Source organism: Orbicella faveolata, unplaced genomic scaffold (assembly GCF_042242905.1).
Source record: "Orbicella faveolata isolate gen_17 unplaced genomic scaffold, um_ofav_v1 contig_3, whole genome shotgun sequence".
NCBI classification, from domain to species: domain Eukaryota; kingdom Metazoa; phylum Cnidaria; class Anthozoa; order Scleractinia; family Merulinidae; genus Orbicella; species Orbicella faveolata.
The window spans coordinates 10,286,200-10,306,377 of record NW_028301558.1 but is presented as its reverse complement, the minus strand read 5'-3'; the positions used below and the strand labels follow the sequence as shown (position 1 = coordinate 10,306,377).

General features: G+C 38.9%; 1 protein-coding gene across 1 annotated transcript in view; it reads left to right on the top strand.

The window, feature by feature from the left end:
* The first annotated feature begins 536 nt into the window (after positions 1–536).
* LOC110065872 (microfibril-associated glycoprotein 4-like) overlaps positions 537–20,178 on the top strand; it is a 31,020-nt gene continuing 11,378 nt past the window's right edge. The window contains exons 1-16 of the mRNA XM_089297653.1: positions 537–629; positions 865–1,220; positions 3,855–4,019; positions 4,480–4,590; positions 6,322–6,441; positions 6,628–6,724; positions 7,092–7,310; positions 7,569–7,945; positions 9,097–9,264; positions 9,467–9,577; positions 12,058–12,174; positions 12,305–12,395; positions 12,974–13,348; positions 14,334–14,468; positions 15,164–15,286; positions 15,454–15,579. Coding sequence (XP_089153779.1) covers positions 548–629; positions 865–1,220; positions 3,855–4,019; positions 4,480–4,590; positions 6,322–6,441; positions 6,628–6,724; positions 7,092–7,310; positions 7,569–7,945; positions 9,097–9,264; positions 9,467–9,577; positions 12,058–12,174; positions 12,305–12,395; positions 12,974–13,348; positions 14,334–14,468; positions 15,164–15,286; positions 15,454–15,579 — 2,773 coding nt within the window. The 5' untranslated portion in view covers positions 537–547. The remainder of the gene's footprint in view (positions 630–864; positions 1,221–3,854; positions 4,020–4,479; positions 4,591–6,321; positions 6,442–6,627; positions 6,725–7,091; positions 7,311–7,568; positions 7,946–9,096; positions 9,265–9,466; positions 9,578–12,057; positions 12,175–12,304; positions 12,396–12,973; positions 13,349–14,333; positions 14,469–15,163; positions 15,287–15,453; positions 15,580–20,178) is intronic.

Below are 20,178 nucleotides of genomic sequence, written 5' to 3'. Positions count from 1 at the left end.
TGTGGTTGGAAAGATCTTCGATCCGAGCATTAAAAACATCAAAATGTACAAGAGACGATAGATCATCGTCTCTTGAATGTGTGAGTATTTCTTGTATAGATATCCCTTATTATGAAGTTCTTTAATTTGTCGGGATTTATTTCCTTCCCTTATAGTTTAAACAGATTAAATCAATTATGCGGATTTCAGTGAAAAAAAAAAATGTTATTTCGCGATTTCGTCGTTTCCCCGTTTCATCGTTTCGTCGTTTTGTCGTTTAGCCTTTTCGACAATTCGTCATTTCGCCGTTTTCCCATTTCGCTATTCGTGTTCAAAACAAGCTCCGTGATGAATGTGAAGCCAAAAGCTTTTATTACGCGGTAAAACTCGCTCCCCATCTCCCCCACATGCATTCTTTTAATTACGGGAACACCTTCTACTCAGTCCTCCACGTCCTTTCCCCTCTGATATTAATATTTATCTGCACTCGTAAGCGCGAATTATCGTGTAACAGTGACGTGGGGTTTAAGGTATCATAAAAGCAAATTGTTCACTCAGTTTTAGCAAGATGTCCTCCGAGCATCATCTCCCGCTGAAGCAGTTGTTCTTTAATTTCTTAATGGTCGTTCTTGAATTTCAAACCAGCCAAGGTATGATACACTAACGTTCCTCATTTTCTTCCCGTTTTTCTCTCCTCTTTGTTTAGAAAGCGAATGTCTGTAGAACTGAAATTTGAGTGAACTAATGATAAGAATAGGGCATACATTTGGGAAAAGGGTTCCAAATAAGTCTCTCGGTGAAATTATAGGTTCTGTGTCTTAGGGTATATCTTAGAAATATGTCAATTGACAGTAATCATTTTGCTTGAATCCATTCTTTTCACAGCGCTCGGTTTCAAAACTGGAAAAGACAACGTAACAACCCTTACACCTGGGTTGTTTGCTTGTAAGAAGGTCTCTTTTCAATTTCCTTTCCAAAGCGGGCAGCAGGTTAAAGTTCTTGCCTCAGTTGGCCACTCTGTCAAGAGTCCAATTCCTCGTTATGGCGCTGCAATCTGGGTAGAGGATGTTACAACCAGTGGATTTACCGTGTGTGTTTTGGAGTATGGAGCAGGATCAAATGGTACAACAGAAGTGAACTGGATCGCTTTGCAATCTCCTCCACATGGATCCCAGTTGGGAACTGCTTCCTTGAACCCCTGGACCAGTGGAACAAAGTGCAAAAGGATCATATTTAAACAGGTTAGCCCATTATGTTTGCTAGTTTTCGCTGAAGCTAGCTACAGAATAGAAAAGTAAAAACTGGAAAAAAACTACATTCATGTTGACAAACGTTACAGAAAAGGGAAAAAATTATCTGCCAACATTGTTTAACAGAACAAGAAAAAACATGAATGAATACAAACGAGGATACTAAATATTCAATTGTTTGCCTTTACGCCCTTCTTTCCTACTTATTCACTTTTCACCTTTCTTTCTTTCTTTTGTCTTTTTTTTTTTGTCTTTTTTTCCTTTATTCGGCCTTGCTTAAACATGTATCTTCTTCCTGTTTCTTCTTCGTTTTTGTTTTTTAATTCCCTTTCCTTCTCTTTGTCTTTTTGCATGCTCTGCCTTTGTTCATTTTACTTTTCTTTTTCCTGTCTTTTCTTCTTGCTTCTTTCTTTTTGTTCTTTTTGTCATTCTTTTCTTCCTTCCTTGATCTTTGGTTTTTTGTTTGTCTCCTTTTCTCTCTTTCATTCTTTTTTTCTCCCTTCCCACAATTGTTTTTGCCTTATTTCTACGTACTTTATTTCTTCTCCCTCTCCAACTCTTCCCTGTTCCCTGTTCCCTGTTCCCCTTCCCCCTCTTCCCTCTTCCCGCTCCCCGTTCCTCGCTCCCTTCCTTCCCTCTTCCCTCTCCCTCTCCTCTATCCCCTCTCCCCTCTTCCTCTTCCCTCTCCCCATTCCCCCTCCCCGCTCCCCTCTTCCCGCACCTCGCTCCCCTCTTCCCTCCCCGTACTCCTCTCTCCTCTCTCCTCTCTCCCCTCTCCCCTATCCCGTCTCTCCTCTTCCCTCTCCCTTCTCCCCTCTCCCCACTCCTCTCTCCTCTCTCCCCGCTCCTAGGCTCTTACCGATAGTACTAGCACTTTTTTTGGCATTATTTGGCTTCGCGAGCATTTTTTTTTTTACATTTTGTCCCAAAAAGCACTGCTAGCATGATTTTGGATTTTCGACTGATTATTTGTATAATTTTGTGTTAAAAAGCACAATCTGACTTTATTTATGGCGTCCAAAGCCTCCCAGATGCATTTTGCCCTCATTTTAGTCAAAGGAGCCGAGCAGGTCTGTGGAATAGGTTTGATAGGTCAGCGGTTGCCTTCTAGAAACCCAGTCCATCACACTCGTTCCAAGATGGCGTCATCCACGTTGTCATCGAGGAACAATGGAAGTCAGCCAGAATGGACTAATGGGAAAAAAAACATTGATCGTTACATTTTGTTGTTGTAACTGAAAATCTGAAAAATGTAATATTCTATGTTTAAAAAAATCGGAAAAAAGTGAGCATTTTTATGTAACCCACGAGCACTTTTTAAAAAAATTAGCATTATTTTATCACTTTTTTGGCTAAAAACAAGCACTGCTTTAAGCATTTAGTGCTTTTTTTACGAGCACTATCGGTATGAGCCTACCCGCTCCCCGCTCCCCTCTTCCCTCTGCCCTCTTCCCTTTCCGTCTCCCCTCTCCCCACTCCCCGCTCCTCGCTACCCTCTTCCCTCTCCTCGCTCCTCGCTCCTCGCTCCCCGCTCCTCGCTCTCCTTTCCCCTCTCCCCTCTCCCCTCTCCCCTCTCCCCTCTCCCCTCTCCCCTCTCCCCTCTCCCCTCTCCCCTCTCCCCTCTCCCCTCTTCCCTCTCCCCTCTCCCCTCTCCCCTCTCCCCTGTCTCCTCTCCCCTCTCCCCTTTTCCCTCTCCCTTCTCCCCTCTGCCCTCTCCCCTCTCCCCTTTCCCCTCTTCCCTTCTCCCTCTCCCCTCCTCCCTCTCCCCTCTCCCCTTTCCCCTTTCCCCTCTTCCCTCTACCCTCTCCCCTCTTCCCTTTCCCCATTTCTCTCTCCCCTCTCCCCTCTCTCCTCTCCTCTTTCCCCTCTCCCCTCTTCCCTTTCCCCATTCCTCTGTCTCCTCTCCCCTCACCCCACAACCTTCTCTCCTCTCCTCGCTCTTTCTTTCACGTTTTGGTTTCCGTTTTTCTTGCCCCGTTCAATGTGGTATTTTCAAAATTGTTCTCCATTTAGTAACGAATCAGTATTTCTCTTTTCATCTTTTCCCTTCCTTCTTACTTACTCTCCTTTTTCTTTTGATCTCTGTCACTGTAACATTGTAATTATCCCCCCCCCCATCACTTTTCACTTTCATTTTCTGCCTTCTTCCTCTTGCCTCTTTAACATTCTATTTCATTTTTGTAGTACTTTTCCCTCTGTGTGTGTTTGTTATTTTGTTGGTTAGCTGGCTAAGAGGTCACTTCCTGACTTTTTTCTTTTGCACCTCTTTTGTTCGTTTCTACATTTATTTGTTTCTTTCATTTAATTTTTTTTTTTTGCTTCTCTTTGTTCCTTTATCGATACGCTAGGTTGATTGTGGATTTCTTTTTTTCCACTCTTACTATTACTTATTCATTAGTCGGTTTCTTTTGTGTGTGATTCCTTCCTTTCTTCTCCCTGTTTCAAGACTTTCAATGGCTGTCTGTTGATTCGTGTCTTCGTCTGTTCGTAACATTATTTCATTGCCTAGTAGATCTTCATTTTTCTGCTTCTGCTGTTGTTATTGATTTTGTTGATGTTTCATAGAATTAGTTTGCTTGATATGATGAGTGAACCAAGACGAATCAATGATCCTCAATATTTCAGCCTTTCAAGACTCCACCAACCTTGTTTGTGACTGCAAGTCATCAATTTCCCAGGAGACCCCAGGATGCCATGGCCTTGTGGGGAGAAGACGTACACAAAGACAGCTTCAAAATATGCCTCAGAGAAACCAAGATTCTTGACGGGACCCACAAAAACATTAAAGTGGTGACTAAATAGAATGCTGGCTTTGTGTTACTGCAAAAATGACGAATTAAATTATATTTCATTTTTTAATCCATTACAGCGGTTTTAAATTGAGTCGAAAGTAATCTGTCAATTACTTTGCTTTTGGTTTTACTACGGTTTGAGAGTGGCTGAGTAGTCTAATTGGTAAGGGGTTGGTTTGGTTTTGGTTTTACCACGGTTTGAGATTGGCTGAGTAGTCTAATTGGTATGTGGTTGGTTTGTTTTTGGTTTTGCGACACTCAATTGGAAACCGGCTCTATTTAAATCATTAAAATACACATCATGAAAAACAGAATGACAATGATTTCTTATTTATTGCATCAGCGTCGTTTAGGTGGGGTAAAATTTTGCTGATGAAGGCCTTTGCGTAAATACAATGTGTTTTGCTTCTTTCTCGTGTTTTATGTCTTGATTCTTCTTTATTCATCTATACTTGCAGAACTGGATGGCATATATCGATTTGAGGCTTGAGAACTTTACTTTGACCAGTAGTGTTGTTTTTAATAACACTAACTCACGATCTCTTCCAGATAACCAAGCATTCTGCCAAGTAAGATAATATGTATTTATGCAACTGGTAAACCGGAGTTTCTTGCTGGACTTTACAAAATACTAAGATGCATGAGAAATAAAAGCAAACTACATATGTGGAAACCATTTTGAAAACAAGAAAATCAAATAATAAATTAATTAATTTCGTCGTCGCGATGGAAAAAATTGACATACACAGTGAAATGCGAAATTTAAAAATATATTTAAGATAACAAGTTTAAGCCAATTGTTTTATGAGATCAATCAAACTTCTGATTGGGAAAATTTAGCGACCACTTAGTTTTGTATTTTGAAGCACTGACAAAAGTCTCCATAAAATATTTCAACAAAGTGATTGTCATTTTGCGAAAGTTTAAGGTGGCTCTGAAACTCCAACTACATGAATTTTTTTTTAACCTTGCAAAATGTTGTAACTTGACATTCTTATCACAATTAGATAATAAAAATCGGTTTCTCCAACCTTTTTACGAGTTATAAATAAATAAAGTTAAAATGAAGGTATTTCTTTTTAACAGGATGCACCGTTGCTATTTCAACCGATTATATCATGAAGATGACCACAGTTTCTTTAAGATGATAAAGTATAACTGTTCTAAAGTGTTGGCAGCTGTTTCCAACCAGCTTAAGCTATAATTTTCCGTTATTTTTTAATACTCTAGCTCAAAAATTTACGGAAAAGAAGTGACTTAGAAAAACATTTGTTCGTCTTAGTATTTATAAAACCTAGTTTTTATACATTTTTGGCTTGATAATGACGTTACGGTAACGTCGAAACGTCGTCAATTTTAATTCAGCTTTTTACCTTTTTAAATCTTAGAATGCTTTTATGTAATGGTCTGTCTCAATATTTTGTTGACAAATGCTTTTCAAAAATTTAATTCTGAAAATAAGACCGTAAAAAAGTTCGTTCAAGGTTTTTGATAACAAAATTCTAATAGTTCAGCATTACTATTTTGACTTAGGAAGACAATTAAAAAGTTAACTCCGTTCTTGGCATAGTTAGTTTTTTCGGTAAACGGACTGTATGCATAATCAGGTAGAGTTATTATTGTTTCAGCCGTAAACATTTGACCAGGCTGTCAAAGCGTTTACCCAAGATCTTCTCACCTGTGCAAGGCGCGAAACTGAACAACTATTGATGGTTTGTAATCAATTCCGAAAGATTTAAAAGACAAAAGGGCATGTAAAAACCCAGCTAGTTAGATTTTTTTAGTGAAAACCAAGAATAGTGTTACGGAAGAACATAATATTATGGTTTTCCATGCTTTTTTAAGACTTCTTTCCAGATTTTCAGCTAAAAGAAACAAAAAGACCCTAAGAATTGTTAAAAACCATTTTTAGGAAATTTAATTTCTAGACATTTCTTGGCGTGCGAAATTATCTACCGGTCAGGTTGATTTGTTGTATTTAGTCACCGTATCTAGGCATCGCTATAAGCACAAAGAGATATGCCTACTTGTGTTTAGTTCAGGCACGGCTCGCAGTGCTGTTCTTAACTACTTTTATTGATGTACGAAACTTTTTAGGCATTCGGATGTGCTGATTTCACTTCAAAAGGTACATTTTAGTTGCATTTCGAATAGTTTTACACTTAAACTCACTTATTAAAGCAAACATGACAAAACTAAATTTCCATTGCACGCATTCCAAAAATATTTGCAGTGTCAAATTTTATCAGGTGTCATAAGTTAAATGATTCACCTATATGTCGTTTTATTTCATATTTCAGATAATAAACTTCACGGAGCCTTTTTTTGCTCCTCCTGTGGTGGTAGTGATACCAAAATACAGCTACAACAACAACTATTCGTATTCTTCTCGATGCGATGCCATTACCGCGTGGATTGAGGTATAAATAATATTATGTATGAATGTATACCGACAGGCCAGGAGGACATTACAAGAAGAATATGTTTATATTTCCACAACAACCTAGACTTTTTATTTCTTCAAACCCTCGCCGAAACTTGTACATCCTTGTTGAGACGAATAGTCTGATCTTACTAACACAACTAGTACTATCATATTTGCTTAGCACACATCCACAAAAGATACGCAGGTGTGCGTAAGAAACTACAACAGTAACCCCAAGAATAAGGATACTATAACAGTCGACTACACGGTGATTGGAGGTAAGCAGTTACTCACTGAAGGAAATAAAACAAAATCAATAAATATTGTCGAAGTAACAAAAATCTGGAGATTCTCTCTCCACCACGGGGATTACTATTTCAATAGGGTGTCGCCAGACGGGTTAAGAGGTCGTAGCATGGAAGCCATGTTTTCAAGCTCTGATTTTTAACTTGTCAATAATTACTTTGGCAATAAACACACATTTTTATCTTCACCAACACATCCATGGAAACCCAAACAGTTATATTATCCGCAGATGAACTGGGTAGTTTGTCTCAAAATAACTGAAGATGAATTACCCTTGGAATAAAGTCTGCAATGTGTATGAAGGAGTAACTCTCCTACCCATTATTCTCTGCTAACCAGACTTGAATCCCTGCCTAGAAGTTACTTGTCATTATCACGGTCTGTGTAAGGCTTTTGGTCCTCATGACGCTCGCTGTGTGTGTGAAAGCCGCTGTCCATCCTACCACGAGCCTGTCTGTTCATCAAATGGCACAACATACGACAATGTGTGTTTGTTTGAGCAAGAAATGTGTTTCCTTCGATTGAACTTCACTGTACAACATCCTGGTAGTTGTGAAGGTAAGGAGTATCTCATTTAACTGCTCAGTTAAAAAGAATAAAAACTAGCAATAATAATTTCGAACGACGTTTCGATGACTAGTTCGTCATTTTTCAATTTCGTAACCTCGGAGTCATGTTAGAATACTGATATATTGACCGTGACTTATTGAGCAAGAAAACAAAATTTTCGAGAATTTTGTTTAATTACATATTAAGTAGTGGATTATGTTTTGACTATAGAAATTTGAGGTCTCATTGGTGTTGCTGTCTTTTTAGGATTTCCTTTTCAGCGAGGTCGCCGTCACATGCCACACATTCCGTCACTAGGGTACTCGCACTGCGAAGTTGTACGTTTCAAACCTTACGTGTTCTATACCGACAAACCCATTGAAGTGCAGATAACTGTCAATCATATTGATACCAGTGACAAGTCATATGTGCATGATGCTGCTGTGTCTTGGGTTGAAAATGTGAATTTTGATCGATTCACTGCCTGTGTTATGGCGGCAGGCTTTAACGAGCGTAAGTCAAATGCTAACGTGACAGTCGATTGGATGGCGTACCAGGGGGCTCCAATGGGTGGTGTTGCCGGTAAAGTTCGAATATCACAATGGTGGACTGGAACGACTTGCAAAGCTGTGCACTTTCCGTCAGTAAGTGACAATTTGTCTTGCTTAATTTGTAAATGGTAAAGTGTAGGATCACGTGAAAGTCTTATCCTATTCTTCCATAGAGGTCCACACGAACAGAAAAATAAACAGAAAAATAGACAGACAGACAGATTGACAGACAAGTTTTTCCTTCATTAATACACTTAGAAAAATCAATAATATTTTGCGAAACAATTTTTAATCCCCGGATTGATTCACTGTAAACAAGCCTCAGGTCCGTATTTGGGAAATGTAGCTCAAGTGATCAGGTTTAGTCGTAAGTTTAGCATTAATGTACATTTTTCAGACCACTTTTGTGAAAATGAAATTACCACGGGCATCACGAAGGGGTAAAGATTTCTACTCAAAAACAAACCATTTTATTTATTTATTTATTTATTTACTTGTATTTATTTATTTATCTTATTTATTTAGTGCAATCTCTGAAATTCTTGAAATTCTTAGCAGTTCAAAGTCAGGCAAAACTCGGACGGCACCGCTCAAGGAACCAATTAAATTACTCTTACATTGTGGATCATTTTATTACAAAATATATAATTTTATAAAGTTACCATTGCATATAGATTTTTTAAAAATTTTTACGACAGTTAGATAATAAGCTACTTATGTCAGAAATCCAAACAAATTGGGGGGCACCGACTTCGCTTCAGAGAGAAAGCGTGTGGAAAACTACCCTGATTTTGAAAAATTGGCGCACGCAATTCAGCATGGTCTACAGGGGTTTATAGTTAAAAATATCGCAGGTGAGTCAACGGAGGCAAACGATCTTAGTCATATATCACAAAACTTAACCCTTCAAGAGGCATTTGAAGCCGTCGCACAGGTACATGAAGAGCTAAAAGGAACGGAATTCGATGATGCATTTTGTAAAAATTCAAACTGCTAGTCAATAGATTTTCTTCATTTTTTTTAAACGTAGAAAATCTGGAGAGAAAATGATCCATCTAAAGAAAAGTAGGGTTCACCGAACGTCCAAGATCGTTAAGTCCAGGCAAAGCTATGCCAATGGCCAGCTTACTTGGGCGCGCTCTCATGCATGACTTGGCCAGTGAATTTGCGTGCGCAGTAAGGATGCGCAGAAACACTTAGCGCGAACTTCCTTAAGTCCATTCCTTTCTATTTTTATTTTCCAGGGAAAGTTATTAGTCAAACCTTTGGTATTTGTCACAGCTGAGCACCACCATTCCGGCCTGAAGCGTGATGCTGCTAGTGTGTGGGCTGAAGATGTCACTAAATCGTCCTTCAACGTTTGTTTAAGAGAATTGGAGAACTACGCAGGATCTCACGAAGATCTTTCTGTTGTAAGTGTCTCATGCACAGCTTTCCTAGCTTTTCTTTTTATCACGATTTGCTGTGTCCTTTTTTCTTCCTCGTTATTCTTTAAGAATATGAAATGTTGGGCACAGTGTTTCATCATGCAAACTTCAAACCGTACTTAATAGGATTATTCGAAGCTTGTAGTTTTACTGAGCTAATGATTTTATTTATTTCTATTATTGTTAGCATTGGTTGGCGTTCACCCATCTTCACAAGCCTCCCTTTTCAGAACATGACTCGATTTACTTTACGAACAACAAACCTCCTGCTAATGATCATAACAACGCCTTCTGCAAGGTTCGTACTCGCCTAAGCTCCTTTTTCAGTGTTACATTTATTTACTTAAGAAGTTTATGAACAGCTCGGTTACTTTCAGGCTAAAACATTATTGAAGATTTGTGCGCGTTTACATCTCGATATATGTAGATATAACCAAGCCTTAAAGCCGAGCTCCCATAAAATACTAATCATCTACTCGACAAAATAACCTTTAAAGCAATTCACCAATAAGCATTTCACCAAACCGAACGAACTAAACAAATAAAACAAGGAAATCTTCATAAACATAATACGCATATCACTACAAATGAGTATCAAATAGCAAATCCGGTCTCAAGAAAGGATGGCCGAATGAAAGAAATGCTACAGAAAATTAGTTTGAGATTGGTTATCATCCAGGGTAAAGCCAAGAAATGCATTTAGAAGCCGGAAAATGTCCATAATTTCAAAGACTTGGGGTGTTCAAGTTTAATAATTATTCAGCCCTGATGCGGAATTTCAATATTACTTTTGTCGATGGCGTTGTAATCATTTTATCGGCCGTAGTAATAACCTTTAAAGAAATTCTCCAGCATTTCACCAAACCGATGAATTTGAAAAAACAAAAACGTGCGAGCGTCACTGTAGCAAATCCTTCTCGCTTTAAGAGCATAAAATAGTTCCTAGACAATATGCAACTTACAACAACTTCGACAAAGCAACTCAAGTGTTGTTGAGATAAGCAACATTAAAACAATGAAATATGTCTGATCGGATTCGCAAAAACATAGCCATAGAATTTCACTTGTCACTGACAACCTTGATACAATTCTGTCCTAGAGCTAGCTTTCCACGAGGCTTATCGTAGCTCAAATAACAGCAAATAACTCTCCTGTATGCCTCATGAGGCCAGGAAGACTAAATTCACCGTCTTTTCGTTGAATCATGAATTGTACAATTTAATTAAGAGTGCTTTCAATATGAAATTGGAGTCTAAATCAACACGAACGTACAGATATCAAAACCGCGGCGGACAGCTTATCTATCGCTTTCTAAAGGCCTGCATCGTCCTAAATGGACTGAACAAGAGCTTCCTACATCGAGAATCGATTGACCTTCAAACAAACTAGGCCATAGTTAGCAGTAAGCGAACACTCAACAGGTTGTCGTTACGTCAATCATCGCCCGGAAGCCACGCAAATAAATTTCTTCCGCGCTAGCGAATCACAGACAGTTCTGATAGTTAGCCAAGCCGAGAACGCCTAAAATTGATAAAACAAGGAAATTCTACTCACGATCAGCGCTTGAACTCATGTTCTTCTCTCTGCTCGTGGCCATATTTTGCTCGCAAATAGCAATGTCCCGGATGTACTCAATTTTGTCGAGCGCGGAATGGCACATCCAGATTTCAACAGATTTTTTTTTTCTAAGTCTTTAGCTACATCAAAGTTCAGAGCAAATCACGCCAACAGCAGCTAGAAATGTCTAGTCCATTGCACGTCTAAGCCCTAAATTGATGTGACTAAAGATTTTTGCTGTCTAAAGCGAGCAAAACATTATTGCCACAGGGCAAACGGCCTACTGTTACGGGACTAAATGTGACCCGTACAGTTTACACATCTCACCAGGCCCGCCTGACGTACGATAATGGACGACGCTTACTAGCAAATCGTTAGACTTGGGCCTTCATTGGACTTGATGATGTCCTCGGGCAGACTTTCTTTAGACAGCAAATACAGAACGCTAATCGGTCGCTCCTTGTCAGAGTCACCGCGCGAACTGAATTTAGACGAGTGTAGCCTGGGCTAAACTTAACGCAAATTGAAAAGAGGGTGGCGGGAGGGGGGGGGGGGTGGTGCTCGACAAATAATGAAAAAAATACCTAATGAAACATGCGGCAAGGAGTTTCTACATTTCATGCTAGGTAAGATTTACAAGCTGCTGTCATAGCGAAAGCAGAAAAAATAAATGAAAAAAACAAATAAATCAAAAAAACACTTGATTCAGTCTTTAACACCGTTTTCATAGATCCAGACATATATTTCAAGGGGACAAGACTGCATGACTCAGAAAGGTCGAAAAACGAGCGCGTCTAATTTCTGTCGATCTTTCTAAAGCATTTAGAGTCAAACTACGGAATTCCCTGAGCAGTTTAGGACATTCTGTGCCAATATATGTCCGAATTTATGAAAACCGTGTTAAAGACTTTGCACCAAAATAACGGGCATGGTTTTGGAAAATCGGTTAGATATAAAATACCTCAAACCATGGTTTCAACTACCATGAAGATGTCTCGCAGAAGCAACTTGACAACAAAGAGTCGCTTACCACAGTTCGGCAGATCACTTCAAAGTGAATCTTCCTGGCAGAAACTTATTAGAAGCACAATGGGAAACAATGTGTAGTTAATTACAAAATATCCAAGAATTGTTCTAAGTTAAGGGTATCGCGTAAAAGTAAGGGTGGATGCGTGACGCTAGAAATTTTGGCAAGTGAAATCTTTTTTGTTCTTTTCTAAGGACGTTAACTTCAGAAACTTTTACAATGGAACCCCAAACGTGTTTGTTTCTGCTGATCATTCATCAAAAGGAGGGAATCTAAGTCCAGTTCACAATGGTATAACTCCTTGGATAGAGGTAAGATCATTGATTTACAATTGTGTTTGTGATGCCTACTAATCTAAACAACGTCACAGCAAAAAAAATTACATTTTGGATTTCTTCTTCCTACATAAGTAATCCTTTGTAAATTCTTTTCATTCCACAGTATATCAACAAGACTGGTTTCCGCGTTTGTTTCAAAGAATTATTTGAAGTAAAATACGACCCTCTGTCCATTTCTTACGCTGTTTTGTCAGGTAGAAGTTGAGTTTTTTTACACTATAGTATAAACTAATTTTCAGCATTTCCTACTCCCATTAAAGCCATATATTCTTGGGTTTTTCAATTCTGATTGGTTGTAGCTCTAGTGCATCGAAAGAATAGATCTAAGTAATGTACTTGCGAGGAGTAGAAATTCTTCCTATCAACCACACATTCCAAGAAACGTCGAGTTCAACCTTGCTATAATCTTGCTTAAGAGCAAAATCTCTCGCATAGCTTGTAGTTGTAATCAGTGGTACAAAAGATCAACAAATGAGTGGTATTCTAGAGATTCTCATTCAGAACTTCATAACACTTTTTTTTTTCTGGAAGGAAGCTGAAAAAGGACGGAAGTGTCAGTGAAGGCTCAAATTCCATTTTACAGGAAAATGAAATGATTCGTTGACTATCCGAGTGACATTCACAGAATCACAACTTAAAGCAACCAAAGAAGTTCCCTTCAGGGATAATCACCGTGCGTTGGCTTGGTTGATTCATAGCCTACGAAAAACCTTTACCAACCTCTTAAATCACTAGCTGGTTAACAATTATTACTTTTTCCTTACACATGCAGAGATATGCCGGCCTGGATGGGGTTATTTCAATGGTTATTGCTATTTCACCAGTTCTGAATGCTCTTCTTGGCTAACAGCTGTGTCAAATTGTTCTACGATGGGCGCGCATCTCGTGACGGTTCACAACCAAGAGGAAAACGTATACATTCAACACCGTCATAACGGAAAGAGATCCTGGATAGGGTTGAATGATCGAAGCGTGGAAGGCTCGTTTGTGTGGACAAACAGAGAGATAAATGGGTTTAGGTTCTGGGCTCCAAAACAACCAAACAATCACAAAAATCAAGACTGCGTACACACTCTTGGTGCGAAGGAAGGGTACACTTGGGATGACGTGTCATGCAATAACTGTTACAACTTTACTTGTTTAAAAGGTATAAGAGAGTCGAAGCAAATTCCCAATCTACTATGAATTTTCATGGTTTAAAACAAGTCTGTAATAAGAAAGCTTAATCTACTACCTTTTGAAGTTTTTTTTAAAATTTAGTGGGCGCCAGATCACGTGTATACCGTTGTGTAGTGTTATAATCTATTTTCCTTCCATGTTCTCGTGAAAATCAGTGGATTGTTTTTTCTCAGGGTCGTTTTTGGGGGTTATATGCATACACCAGCATTGTGTCCAGGATAACCTTATCGTTTTGACTCCTACAACATGTAAAAAGGATATTTGTCGACAGCGAAGTGTCTCAAAATGTGACAAAATGGATCCTGTTGCCCTTTGATGTTCCTTGGATACAACATATTGTCCCCCTTCACATAACTAAAGCAGACCCACAGCTACTCACTGCTACGTAATACCTTTTAAGTTATCATTGGTTAGCAGTGTCTGTTCAAAATGTTTTCCAAAGCAATAACCTTGTAAATACCTAAGCGACAGTCTTGCCTATCCTTTTCTATACTAAGCTAAAGAAATCACTACTCTTTATCCTACCTCCTCCGTTAAAAGGTAAACTTTTTGAGTGGAGCCTACTTGTATAATCCACCGGCTTGACCAAACTACTCGCATTATATGCCGCCGATCAAATAGCAACAAGAACTGGATACTATTAGGCACAAATATTTTTTTTTTTCTACGGGCAATATCATACTTGTTATGCATAGATAAGTAGTAGAACCTGCAAAAAGACTAAGAGGGACTTTTATTCCTTTAGATTTGATAATATCTTTAAATTGTATTTAATAACAATTTTACATGGGTGTCCCCAATTAGTTTCTGTAGTGAAGCTAGAACGAAGGACACATTAATAAAGTTATTATTATCATCATTATTATAATTTTATTATTATTATTATTATTATTATTATTATTACAATGATTATTATTCATATAGGACTAACCAACACACATTCTTATCCCTAGTTATAGACGAGTGTGCTACTAATCACCATAGCTGTGATTTCAACGTAATTTGTCGGAATATTGTGGGATCATACAATTGTGCTTGCAAAAATGGTTTCCATGGGAATGGAAGAAAATGTTTTGATAACAAGAAACGTTTTAATATTCTATTTTCTTAATTGAAATAAGCGAAATCAAGTACCTTACAATTAGACTATAAAAACAAAAGAGCGAGTCTTGAAATCAAATAATTTTCTTTCCTTGAGGAGCGGTTATATAACGAAATCTGTGGCCTCGTGGGCGGTACCTCGTTATGTGGCTGAAAGAGGACGTGCCGCTGGATAGAGTGTGATTTTCAGGGTCTTTCCTCTTGAGCAACGAATACATGTTCCCAATTTTCTTATTATTCATCGGAGATATTACCCCTCCGGTCCTTGTGTAACGTGGTACCAGCTCGCTTATATGACACTCTTCCTATCTCTGAGTTACTTGAAACTGTATCATACTATATTAAACTAAAAGATGACACTTTTCTTAACCGTTCGGTATTTGCACATAGCGCTTCTAAGTTTCGTTATTCTTAAAACAGCAATGTGATACTTCGGTTTAAATACAAATGGATTCGCAAGAAAATAAATCTAGATTTTCTTAAACAGAGTAATTAAATCAATGGATTTTTAACTTATACAGGATCGGGGTTTGAAGGCGGGAGCGGTAACACCCCAACCAAGCTTCAGTTTCGTGCCCCTTGCCACGCTTCAGTAACCCTGGTGTAGAGCATGCAAGTAACTAGAAAATATCGCAGCATTTTATCAAACTGACTTCAAGTGTTTTTCCTTTTCTTTCATTAGATATAGACGAGTGTAGCACCAACTCCCACAGCTGTGATGTTAATGCTATTTGTAATAACACGGAGGGAGGCCATAACTGTGCCTGCAAAGATGGATTCATTGGAAATGGAAGAAACTGTACTGGTATATATCCACTATATTCTCACACTAATAATAGCTTTAACACTTTTCTAAGTGCACGACTCTGAGTCCACGTAATTGAATAATGTATTAAAATCTGAAGCAAAAGAAATGGCTAGCATTATTCATATAAAACACAAGCCGCTAGCTGATTCATTTAGATGTTTTAGATGTAGACGAATGCACCACTAAGTCCCATAGCTGTGATGTCAATGCTGTGTGCCACAATACCAAAGGATCTTACAAATGTACATGTAAAGTTGGATACATTGGAAAAGGCGAAAAATGTCCCGCTGGTGATTATGCAACGTCCTTATATCCTTAGTTATTTATTTAGGAAAATATATTTACAAAGGGCGGCTTGTTGCTTACATGATGAGGAAATAGCCTCCAAAGTATAAATACTTTCTTTGTGAAATATTCGGTTTGTTTGATTCATATTTTTGGTCGTTGTAATGCTTTTCCAGAACTCAGCATCGCTGTTAGTCAACCACTGTAACTTTTCCCTATTTCATGGGAAGTGCCTTTAGACAGCAGACTTCTGTTCTTAAAATAGGAGGCAATTCAGACTATGTTAGATTTATAAAACTCGAGCAATCATTAATGCGTTATTGACCCAGCGTAAGATCAGTCTACGCTGGCACACACGAAACCATTCTCTCCTAGGATAGAGCGGGCAATTCAGAGCGGGAAAATCAACCCTCTCTTTTCCTTTTGGATTGCCCGTGACAGCCCAGGGTTTGGTTCATATCATTTTCCACGCTTTTGGGGCTAGCCAAACAACAGAAATAAATTTTCGTAGTGAACAAAGAATTCGGGAAATAGTATTTAAGTTTCTCAGGCCGAGAAAAAAAATCGAAACTACATGCAATTCCTTGAAAGCTGATCCAAACTTCCCAATGAAAAAGGCGAGAGGAAATTCTGAGTACAATTTTTCTTTATCGGCCAGTACAGGGTCTTCCGCCAGTTTCTGAAATATACGCGGCTACTGAGCGCCGTTCCAGGCGCTCCGTGCAAATTTTGCTTAATTGAACATGTCCATTCCCTTCGGTATTCCCGTTTTGGAATTTGCGAACCATTCGCCCAAACCGTAAACCAGCCGGTTTGTTCGTAAAACAACCCCCCGTAATAAAACGTCATGTCGCTCTCTAACTTAAATTAACCAAAAAGGAATATTTAACTTTCGTCAAATTTTACGTATAGGTGATATTTGTTTTCTGGCCAGCAAAGATCATTATAGTCTTATTGCTTGTTTTCAAATGCGAAGTTAACTAAGGCCTCGTCCACCCGTATCCGGATATTTTTGAATCCGCAACTTTTTCTTTCCGGATTCAAAAATTTCGCTGTCCACACGTAGCGTATTCAAATCGAATTCGCGTGTCCACACGCATCCGATACATCCGTGTCCACACGCATCCGGATTCACTCTTACTAGAGGAACTAGGTCCACACCTTGTGCCGCCATATTGGTTTATTGTTGGGTACTCAGACGGGACATGATTTTGCTACGTCCTAGGATTCGAAAATAACCGGATTCACCGTCCACACCCCATTGGATTCGTTGTGGATTTGTTTTTTTTCTACTCTGGAGAGCGGATTTAAAAATATCCGGATTCGCTGCCAAATTTTCCGGGTGCATGTGGACGGAAGCCGTATCCGGAAAGAAAAACTTGCGGATTCAAAAATATCCGGATACGTATGAATGCGCCCAAGATTCAAGCGTTAAATAATTTTTTTTCCAGAGATCAGTCATTTAATTAATTTCACTGTTTTACCCTCTCATTTAAAAGTTACACTCTCACCTCACCGGCATTACATGCAAAGTAAGCAAATTTTGTTGTCATTTTCACACGTGAGCTCAATTTCTCGTATATAATGTACTATTTGCAGGTTATTACAAAAACTGCGCCGAAGTTTACAAGTCCGGTCAGAAGATCAGTGGTGTGTACAAAATCGATCCTGATGGTTTGGGTGAATTTGAAGTCTTCTGTGATCACAAAACAACCAGTGGCGGGTGGACAGTGTTCCAGAAGAGACTGGATGGCTCGGTTGATTTCTACCGCGGTTGGGATGACTACAAACGAGGCTTCGGAAATCTGAACGGTGAATTTTGGCTCGGATTGGACAAGATTCATCGCCTGACGAAACAACGAAGCAGGCTTCGAGTGGATCTTGAAGACACGATTGGAAAAACAGCTTACGCCGAGTACGATTTCTTTGATGTGGCTAGTGAGAATAGCAAATACAAACTGAGTCTTGGAACATACTCTGCTATGTTTTTTTCACGGTTCTCCTTCTCTAATAGGAAGTTAAAGTTCTTTACACATTTTGGAAAATCAGTTTTAGGCACTCACCATTGTGTGACAGCACTATTTAACCAGCAGTAGCAAAATTTCCATTGACAAGGGCTGATCAGTCCTGGATCAGTCTTTCAGTTTTACATATAATTTAAATATAATTTGTTACCTACAAAAGACTCACTTGTTACGGTAAAATGTTTCCCGAGAGCACCATGTCTGACACCATTTTGTAATTTTCCATTTTTATGTGACTTTGTAGGAACTGCTGGTGATTCTCTTTCTTATCATAGTGGTTTAGCGTTCTCCACCAAAGATCGCGACAGTGACAAGAATCCTAACAACTGTGCCAGCATATTCAAAGGGGCCTGGTGGTTCAATAATTGTGTCATCTCCGACCTGAATGGTGAATATCTTCACGGCCAACATTCTTCGTCCTGGGCCGGTGTGACCTGGTATCACTGGAAAGGTCACAGCTACTCCGTTAAACGAGCTGAGATGAAAATCAAACCAGTTAAAAACTAGAACCAAGCGTACTTGTACGGGTTTTAAATGGCATTAGTCACTTGATTCCTGAATTGAGCGAGCTTTTCTATAGCCTGAGTTTCTTGTGCCATTTTATCGCTGGTGTGATCATCAGATCTAGAGCGATTTCTTAATACGTGATGGGTTTATATATTACTTGTGTACATGAACAACTCGCTTCATTGTATGACTTATCAGGAAACAATAAAAGCTGCTGTTGTTCTATCCATTTGCCTGTCATGAAATATGAAACACTTGCCTGCTTCCCAAGCATCGAATATTTATTTTTATCTGATGACTGAACGAAACTTTTTGGTCTTTTCAGTTTTTCAGTTTGGTACCTGGCTATCAAATAAAATTACACAACTCATGTGAGGGAAAAGAAAGTGAGTGAAATAATTACACACTGTCACTTTCTTTGATTGTCCTTTAAAATTTTACTGCAAAATCGATGCAAGTGGCACAATGATCATTGTTCTTCCCATATAAAAACGACTTCGACTTACAGGATAATTACACAACCGAGGGTTAACGTCTGCAATAAACTTTATCCTGCCACTCAGTCTTGGACGCTTCCTCAGTTTGCCTTGTACTTGCCATACCCCACCCCCAGCACAATTTTTTTCCCAAAACTTTCTGTTTTCTCCATAATTCTGACCATGCAATTGACCTATCTAAGTCTCTAACGAGCAAAGTTTGGGCCGATAAACGATCTTATGCATTTTTGGTTAAAATCCATGATTACGTCTGACCAAGTTATAACGATAAAAAAAAAAAACCAAAATACTTAATACCTTTTCTATGCAATATTAGGCTATTAAGCCCTCCCCCCTTCTCAAATAAGCCCCCCTTTTTCAGAAGGAGAAAGTTATTAAGCCTCCCCCTCTCTTTTAAGCTCCCCTTCCCCCCTTATTCCACACAATCAAGTTAATAAATAAAAGACTGTATTTGCAATATAACTTCCACGGCTTTACCACTCCACGTGGACTGATCCGATGGTTTATTCACGCACTAAAAGTTCGAATTTGTTTTTTTTCTCTGGCTGCATGACTTCCAACTTCATGTGCTTGAAATTTTCCACTCAAATCTCCATACAGTCAAACCTCTATATAACGGCCCTGTATATAGCGGTCACCCTGTGTATAACGGTCACTGAACAACTTCCCAAAACTCGTCCCTTATATTTACTTTTAAGTTAACCTGCATATAGCGGTCACCTGTATATAACGGACGCAGTCACCCTTTAGACTTCCTGAATCCACCATTTCATTATCTTTTACCTGTATATAACGGTCACGAAATTGGGTTACAGTTAACGAATAATGACAAGCTTTATTCATCAGCTCGTTTAATAGCAGCCACCAAGGCAGGGTCTCACAAAAATACAAATAATAGTACTAAACACAACTACTAATACATGTCATCGCCTACGTCCGACACATGCTTGCTGCAGATAAAATTAAAGTGCCGTCATTTTTAAACAATAGTTACTGTAACTGTAACAACACAAGCGTGCCACACTGTTTTCACTTTCGTCGTAGTTCCGTGATTATAACACTGTACCGTACTTATCTGTTTCAAATTGTTGTCAATAAATTTAAATTGAGTGATTTTCCACTTAAAAAGCGTTGTTCATTAGCTTTCAGTAGACCTTTCCCGCACCTCCCTGAAAGTACACCACGGACATTTTAAGGGCCTTTTTTATCGTGTTTGTTCCGTTACTGTTACTCGTTACTGTCAATAAAACGTAAATTGAGTGATTATCTGCACATAAAAATGCCATTTATTGACTCTCAGGGGAGTTTAAAGCAAACCTGTGTACAGCGGTCACCCTGTATATAACGGTTACCTAGCCATTTCCCAAGGGTGACCGTTACATACAGGTTTGACTGTAATAGTCATTGCCCAGGTCCAAAACAGAAAGTAGGTAAGCGTAACCCTAGTCTGTCTCTACCTCTTTTTAATACCGGTAATGCGTTTCGCTAGGAATTACATAAGCCCCCCTCCCTCTCAAATTATCCCCCCTTCTCACAAGCCTTCCTTGAAACAAATAAGTCCCCCCGGGGGGAGAGG